Below are 8,176 nucleotides of genomic sequence, written 5' to 3' on the forward strand. Positions count from 1 at the left end.
AAGCATTAGAGAAGCAGGCTCATGAGCAGCAAGAACTCGAAAAGGAAATGCATAAAGCATTAGAGAAGCAGGCCCATGAGCAGCAAGAACTCGAAAAGGAAATGCATAAAGCATTAGAGAAGCAGGCCCATGAGCAGCAAGAACTCGAAAAGGAAATGCATAAAGCATTAGACAAGCAGGTTCATGAGCAGCACGAACTCGAGAAGCAGCACGAGAAGGAATTAGAGAAGGAAAGGAAACATCAGTAGGAACTCGAGAAGTAGGCACTTAAGCAGCAAAAGGAACTCGAAAAGGAAATGCATAAAGCATTAGACAAGCAGGCCCATGAGCAGCAAGAACTCGAAAAGGAAATGCATAAAGCATTAGAGAAGCAGGCCCATGAGCAGCAAGAACTCGAAAAGGAAATGCATAAAGCATTAGAGAAGCAGGCCCATGAGCAGCAAGAACTCGAAAAGGAAATGCATAAAGCATTAGACAAGCAGGTTCATGAGCAGCACGAACTCGAGAAGCAGCACGAGAAGGAATTAGAGAAGGAAAGGAAACATCAGTAGGAACTCGAGAAGTAGGCACTTAAGCAGCAAAAGGAACTCGAAAAGGAAATGCATAAAGCATTAGACAAGCAGGCCCATGAGCAGCAAGAACTCGAAAAGGAAATGCATAAAGCATTAGAGAAGCAGGCCCATGAGCAGCAAGAACTCGAAAAGGAAATGCATAAAGCATTAGAGAAGCAGGCCCATGAGCAGCAAGAACTCGAAAAGGAAATGCATAAAGCATTAGAGAAGCAGGCCCATGAGCAGCAAGAACTCGAAAAGGAAATGCATAAAGCATTAGACAAGCAGGTTCATGAGCAGCACGAACTCGAGAAGCAGCACGAGAAGGAATTAGAGAAGGAAAGGAAACATAAATAGGAACTCGAGAAGTAGGCACTTAAGCAGCAAAAGGAACTCGAAAAGGAAATGCATAAAGCATTAGACAAGCAGGTTCATGAGCAGCACGAACTCGAGAAGCAGCACGAGAAGGAATTAGAGAAGGAAAGGAAACATAAATAGGCACTAGAGAAGTAGGCACTTAAGCAGCAACAAGAACTAGAAAAGGAAATGCATAAAGTATTAGACAAGCAGGCGCATGAGCAACAAGAACTCGAAAAGCAGCACGAGAAGGAATTAGAGAAGGAAAGGAAACATAAATAGGAACTCGAGAAGTAGGCACTTAAGCAGCAAAAGGAACTAGAAATGGAAACGAATAAAGCATTAGAGAAGCAGGCCCATGAGCAACAAGAACTCGAAAAGGAAATGCATAAAGCATTAGAGAAGCAGGCCCATGAGCAGCAAGAACTCGAAAAGGAAATGCATAAAGCATTAGACAAGCAGGTTCATGAGCAGCACGAACTCGAGAAGCAGCACGAGAAGGAATTAGAGAAGGAAAGGAAACATAAATAGGAACTCGAGAAGTAGGCACTTAAGCAGCAAAAGGAACTCGAAAAGGAAATGCATAAAGCATTAGACAAGCAGGTTCATGAGCAGCACGAACTCGAAAAGGAAATGCATAAAGCATTAGACAAGCAGGTTCATGAGCAGCACGAACTCGAGAAGCAGCACGAGAAGGAATTAGAGAAGGAAAGGAAACATAAATAGGAACTCGAGAAGTAGGCACTTAAGCAGCAAAAGGAACTCGAAAAGGAAATGCATAAAGCATTAGACAAGCAGGTTCATGAACAGCACGAACTCGAGAAGCAGCACGAGAAGGAATTAGAGAAGGAAAGGAAACATCAGTAGGAACTCGAGAAGTAGGCACTTAAGCAGCAAAAGGAACTCGAAAAGGAAATGCATAAAGCATTAGAAAAGCAGGCCCATGAGCAGCAAGAACTCGAGAAGCAGCACGAGAAGGAATTAGAGAAGGAAAGGAAACATCAGTAGGAACTCGAGAAGTAGGCACTTAAGCAGCAAAAGGAACTCGAAAAGGAAATGCATAAAGCATTAGACAAGCAGGCTCATGAGCAGCAAGAACTCGAAAAGGAAATGCATAAAGCATTAGACAAGCAGGTTCATGAGCAGCACGAACTCGAGAAGCAGCACGAGAAGGAATTAGAGAAGGAAAGGAAACATAAATAGGAACTCGAGAAGTAGGCACTTAAGCAGCAACAAGAACTCGAAAAGGAAATGCATAAAGCATTAGACAAGCAGGTTCATGAGCAGCAAGAACTCGAAAAGGAAATGCATAAAGCATTAGACAAGCAGGTTCATGAGCAGCACGAACTCGAAAAGGAAATGCATAAAGCATTAGACAAGCAGGTTCATGAGCAGCACGAACTCGAGAAGCAGCACGAGAAGGAATTAGAGAAGGAAAGGAAACATCAGTAGGAACTCGAGAAGTAGGCACTTAAGCAGCAAAAGGAACTCGAAAAGGAAATGCATAAAGCATTAGACAAGCAGGCCCATGAGCAGCAAGAACTCGAGAAGCAGCACGAGAAGGAATTAGAGAAGGAAAGGAAACATAAATAGGAACTCGAGAAGTAGGCACTTAAGCAGCAAAAGGAACTCGAAAAGGAAATGCATAAAGCATTAGAGAAGCAGGCCCATGAGCAGCAAGAACTCGAAAAGGAAATGCATAAAGCATTAGAAAAGCAGGCCCATGAGCAGCAAGAACTCGAGAAGCAGCACGAGAAGGAATTAGAGAAGGAAAGGAAACATAAATAGGAACTCGAGAAGTAGGCACTTAAGCAGCAAAAGGAACTCGAAAAGGAAATGCATAAAGCATTAGACAAGCAGGTTCATGAGCAGCACGAACTCGAGAAGCAGCACGAGAAGGAATTAGAGAAGGAAAGGAAACATAAATAGGAACTCGAGAAGTAGGCACTTAAGCAGCAAAAGGAACTCGAAAAGGAAATGCATAAAGCATTAGACAAGCAGGTTCATGAGCAGCACGAACTCGAGAAGCAGCACGAGAAGGAATTAGAGAAGGAAAGGAAACATAAATAGGAACTCGAGAAGTAGGCACTTAAGCAGCAAAAGGAACTCGAAAAGGAAATGCATAAAGCATTAGAAAAGCAGGCCCATGAGCAGCAAGAACTCGAGAAGCAGCACGAGAAGGAATTAGAGAAGGAAAGGAAACATCAGTAGGAACTCGAGAAGTAGGCACTTAAGCAGCAAAAGGAACTCGAAAAGGAAATGCATAAAGCATTAGAGAAGCAGGCCCATGAGCAGCAAGAACTCGAAAAGGAAATGCATAAAGCATTAGAGAAGCAGGCCCATGAGCAGCAAGAACTCGAAAAGGAAATGCATAAAGCATTAGACAAGCAGGTTCATGAGCAGCACGAACTCGAGAAGCAGCACGAGAAGGAATTAGAGAAGGAAAGGAAACATAAATAGGAACTCGAGAAGTAGGCACTTAAGCAGCAAAAGGAACTCGAAAAGGAAACGAATAAAGCATTAGAGAAGCAGGCCCATGAGCAACAAGAACTAGAAAAGGAAATGCATAAAGCATTAGACAAGCAGGTTCATGAGCAGCACGAACTCGAGAAGCAGCACGAGAAGGAATTAGAGAAGGAAAGGAAACATAAATAGGAACTCGAGAAGTAGGCACTTAAGCAGCAACAAGAACTCGAAAAGGAAATGCATAAAGCATTAGACAAGCAGGTTCATGAGCAGCACGAACTCGAGAAGCAGCACGAGAAGGAATTAGAGAAGGAAAGGAAACATAAATAGGAACTCGAGAAGTAGGCACTTAAGCAGCAACAAGAACTCGAAAAGGAAATGCATAGAGCATTAGACAAGCAGGTTCATGAGCAGCACGAACTCGAGAAGCAGCACGAGAAGGAATTAGAGAAGGAAAGGAAACATAAATAGGAACTCGAGAAGTAGGCACTTAAGCAGCAAAAGGAACTAGAAAAGGAAACGAATAAAGCATTAGAGAAGCAGGCCCATGAGCAACAAGAACTCGAAAAGGAAATGCATAAAGCATTAGAGAAGCAGGCCCATGAGCAGCAAGAACTCGAAAAGGAAATGCATAAAGCATTAGACAAGCAGGTTCATGAGCAGCACGAACTCGAGAAGCAGCACGAGAAGGAATTAGAGAAGGAAAGGAAACATAAATAGGAACTCGAGAAGTAGGCACTTAAGCAGCAACAAGAACTAGAAAAGGAAATGCATAAAGCATTAGAGAAGCAGGCCCATGAGCAGCAAGAACTCGAAAAGGAAATGCATAAAGCATTAGACAAGCAGGTTCATGAGCAGCACGAACTCGAGAAGCAGCACGAGAAGGAATTAGAGAAGGAAAGGAAACATAAATAGGAACTCGAGAAGTAGGCACTTAAGCAGCAACAAGAACTCGAAAAGGAAATGCATAAAGCATTAGACAAGCAGGTTCATGAGCAGCACGAACTCGAGAAGCAGCACGAGAAGGAATTAGAGAAGGAAAGGAAACATAAATAGGAACTCGAGAAGTAGGCACTTAAGCAGCAGCAAGAACTCGAAAAGGAAATGCATAAAGCATTAGACAAGCAGGTTCATGAGCAGCACGAACTCGAGAAGCAGCACGAGAAGGAATTAGAGAAGGAAAGGAAACATAAATAGGAACTCGAGAAGTAGGCACTTAAGCAGCAAAAGGAACTCGAAAAGGAAATGCATAAAGCATTAGAAAAGCATGTTCATGAGCAGCACGAACTCGAGAAGCAGCACGAGAAGGAATTAGAGAAGGAAAGGAAACATAAATAGGAACTCGAGAAGTAGGCACTTAAGCAGCAAAAGGAACTCGAAAAGGAAATGCATAAAGCATTAGAGAAGCAGGCCCATGAGCAGCACGAACTCGAGAAGCAGCACGAGAAGGAATTAGAGAAGGAAAGGAAACATAAATAGGAACTCGAGAAGTAGGCACTTAAGCAGCAACAAGAACTCGAAAAGGAAATGCATAAAGCATTAGAGAAGCAGGCCCATGAGCAGCAAGAACTCGAAAAGGAAATGCATAAAGCATTAGAGAAGCAGGCCCATGAGCAGCAAGAACTCGAAAAGGAAATGCATAAAGCATTAGACAAGCAGGTTCATGAGCAGCACGAACTCGAGAAGCAGCACGAGAAGGAATTAGAGAAGGAAAGGAAACATCAGTAGGAACTCGAGAAGTAGGCACTTAAGCAGCAAAAGGAACTCGAAAAGGAAATGCATAAAGCATTAGAGAAGCAGGCCCATGAGCAGCAAGAACTCGAAAAGGAAATGCATAAAGCATTAGACAAGCAGGTTCATGAGCAGCACGAACTCGAGAAGCAGCATGAGAAGGAATTAGAGAAGGAAAGGAAACATAAATAGGAACTCGAGAAGTAGGCACTTAAGCAGCAAAAGGAACTCGAAAAGGAAATGCATAAAGCATTAGAGAAGCAGGCCCATGAGCAGCACGAACTCGAGAAGCAGCACGAGAAGGAATTAGAGAAGGAAAGGAAACATAAATAGGAACTCGAGAAGTAGGCACTTAAGCAGCAACAAGAACTCGAAAAGGAAATGCATAAAGCATTAGACAAGCAGGTTCATGAGCAGCACGAACTCGAGAAGCAGCACGAGAAGGAATTAGAGAAGGAAAGGAAACATAAATAGGAACTCGAGAAGTAGGCACTTAAGCAGCAAAAGGAACTAGAAAAGGAAACGAATAAAGCATTAGAGAAGCAGGCCCATGAGCAGCAAGAACTCGAAAAGGAAATGCATAAAGCATTAGACAAGCAGGTTCATGAGCAGCACGAACTCGAGAAGCAGCACGAGAAGGAATTAGAGAAGGAAAGGAAACATCAGTAGGAACTCGAGAAGTAGGCACTTAAGCAGCAAAAGGAACTCGAAAAGGAAATGCATAAAGCATTAGAGAAGCAGGCCCATGAGCAGCAAGAACTCGAAAAGGAAATGCATAAAGCATTAGACAAGCAGGTTCATGAGCAGCACGAACTCGAGAAGCAGCATGAGAAGGAATTAGAGAAGGAAAGGAAACATAAATAGGAACTCGAGAAGTAGGCACTTAAGCAGCAAAAGGAACTTGAAAAGGAAATGCATAAAGCATTAGAGAAGCAGGCCCATGAGCAGCACGAACTCGAGAAGCAGCACGAGAAGGAATTAGAGAAGGAAAGGAAACATCAGTAGGAACTCGAGAAGTAGGCACTTAAGCAGCAAAAGGAACTCGAAAAGGAAATGCATAAAGCATTAGAGAAGCAGGCCCATGAGCAGCAAGAACTCGAAAAGGAAATGCATAAAGCATTAGACAAGCAGGTTCATGAGCAGCACGAACTCGAGAAGCAGCACGAGAAGGAATTAGAGAAGGAAAGGAACATAAATAGGAACTCGAGAAGTAGGCACTTAAGCAGCAAAAGGAACTTGAAAAGGAAATGCATAAAGCATTAGAGAAGCAGGCCCATGAGCAGCACGAACTCGAGAAGCAGCACGAGAAGGAATTAGAGAAGGAAAGGAAACATCAGTAGGAACTCGAGAAGTAGGCACTTAAGCAGCAAAAGGAACTCGAAAAGGAAATGCATAAAGCATTAGAGAAGCAGGCCCATGAGCAGCAAGAACTCGAAAAGGAAATGCATAAAGCATTAGACAAGCAGGTTCATGAGCAGCACGAACTCGAGAAGCAGCACGAGAAGGAATTAGAGAAGGAAAGGAAACATAAATAGGAACTCGAGAAGTAGGCACTTAAGCAGCAAAAGGAACTCGAAAAGGAAATGCATAAAGCATTAGGCAAGCAGGTTCATGAGCAGCACGAACTCGAGAAGCAGCACGAGAAGGAATTAGAGAAGGAAAGGAAACATAAATAGGAACTCGAGAAGTAGGCACTTAAGCAGCAAAAGGAACTCGAAAAGGAAATGCATAAAGCATTAGACAAGCAGGTTCATGAGCAGCACGAACTCGAAAAGGAAATGCATAAAGCATTAGACAAGCAGGTTCATGAGCAGCACGAACTCGAGAAGCAGCATGAGAAGGAATTAGAGAAGGAAAGGAAACATAAATAGGAACTCGAGAAGTAGGCACTTAAGCAGCAAAAGGAACTTGAAAAGGAAATGCATAAAGCATTAGAGAAGCAGGCCCATGAGCAGCACGAACTCGAGAAGCAGCACGAGAAGGAATTAGAGAAGGAAAGGAAACATCAGTAGGAACTCGAGAAGTAGGCACTTAAGCAGCAAAAGGAACTCGAAAAGGAAATGCATAAAACATTAGAGAAGCAGGCCCATGAGCAGCAAGAACTCGAAAAGGAAATGCATAAAGCATTAGACAAGCAGGTTCATGAGCAGCACGAACTCGAGAAGCAGCACGAGAAGGAATTAGAGAAGGAAAGGAAACATAAATAGGAACTCGAGAAGTAGGCACTTAAGCAGCAAAAGGAACTTGAAAAGGAAATGCATAAAGCATTAGAGAAGCAGGCCCATGAGCAGCACGAACTCGAGAAGCAGCACGAGAAGGAATTAGAGAAGGAAAGGAAACATCAGTAGGAACTCGAGAAGTAGGCACTTAAGCAGCAAAAGGAACTTGAAAAGGAAATGCATAAAGCATTAGAGAAGCAGGCCCATGAGCAGCACGAACTCGAGAAGCAGCACGAGAAGGAATTAGAGAAGGAAAGGAAACATCAGTAGGAACTCGAGAAGTAGGCACTTAAGCAGCAAAAGGAACTCGAAAAGGAAATGCATAAAGCATTAGAGAAGCAGGTTCATGAGCAGCACGAACTCGAGAAGCAGCACGAGAAGGAATTAGAGAAGGAAAGGAAACATCAGTAGGAACTCGAGAAGTAGGCACTTAAGCAGCAAAAGGAACTCGAAAAGGAAATGCATAAAGCATTAGACAAGCAGGTTCATGAGCAGCACGAACTCGAGAAGCAGCACGAGAAGGAATTAGAGAAGGAAAGGAAACATCAGTAGGAACTCGAGAAGTAGGCACTTAAGCAGCAAAAGGAACTCGAAAAAGAAATGCATAAAGCATTAGAGAAGCAGGCCCATGAGCAGCAAGAACTCGAGAAGCAGCACGAGAAGGAATTAGATAATTAGGAACTTAAGCAATTTAATAAGCATAATGACCAATAGCTTCTACGACCCTAATAATAAGCTTTTCACTTAGTTCAGTAAAGTATGACCTTATAATCTAAATCATCAACAAAGATCTAAAATATTTCTTCAAAGATTCCCTCCATCCCTTAAATTCATAGCATAAATAAGCTTGAA

General features: G+C 42.9%; 2 protein-coding genes across 2 annotated transcripts; both read left to right on the plus strand.

Moving 5' to 3' along the window:
• Positions 1–599: 599 nt before the first annotated feature.
• Positions 600–1,439, plus strand: LOC148298294 (uncharacterized). Its single transcript, XM_088276986.1, has 2 exons — positions 600–839; positions 1,218–1,439. The coding sequence occupies exons 1-2, from the start codon at positions 600–602 to the stop codon at positions 1,437–1,439; spliced, it is 462 nt and encodes a 153-aa protein (XP_088133112.1).
• A 4,017-nt stretch (positions 1,440–5,456) lies between these two features.
• Positions 5,457–7,312, plus strand: LOC148298295 (uncharacterized; the record flags this gene model as incomplete). Its single annotated transcript, XM_088276987.1, has 2 exons — positions 5,457–5,567; positions 7,133–7,312. Coding segments are annotated over 2 exons (291 nt in total), but the record flags the coding sequence as incomplete, so codon positions are not given.
• Positions 7,313–8,176: the final 864 nt, after the last annotated feature.

This window comes from Brachycentrus maculatus, unplaced genomic scaffold (genome assembly GCF_059751285.1).
Source record: "Brachycentrus maculatus isolate JH-2025_06_01 unplaced genomic scaffold, ASM5975128v1 h1tg002231l, whole genome shotgun sequence".
Lineage (NCBI taxonomy): Eukaryota > Metazoa > Arthropoda > Insecta > Trichoptera > Brachycentridae > Brachycentrus > Brachycentrus maculatus.

What these genes read in the sequence shown, in the direction of transcription:
- LOC148298294 (XM_088276986.1), top strand. Translation starts at nt 600, where the DNA reads ATGCATAAAGCATTAGACAAGCAGGCCCATGAGCAGCAAGAACTCGAA. An exon ending in ATAAAGCATTAGACAAGCAG is followed by an intron (nt 840 to 1,217) that starts GTTCATGAGCAG and finishes GCACTTAAGCAG; the next exon opens with CAAAAGGAACTAGAAATGGA.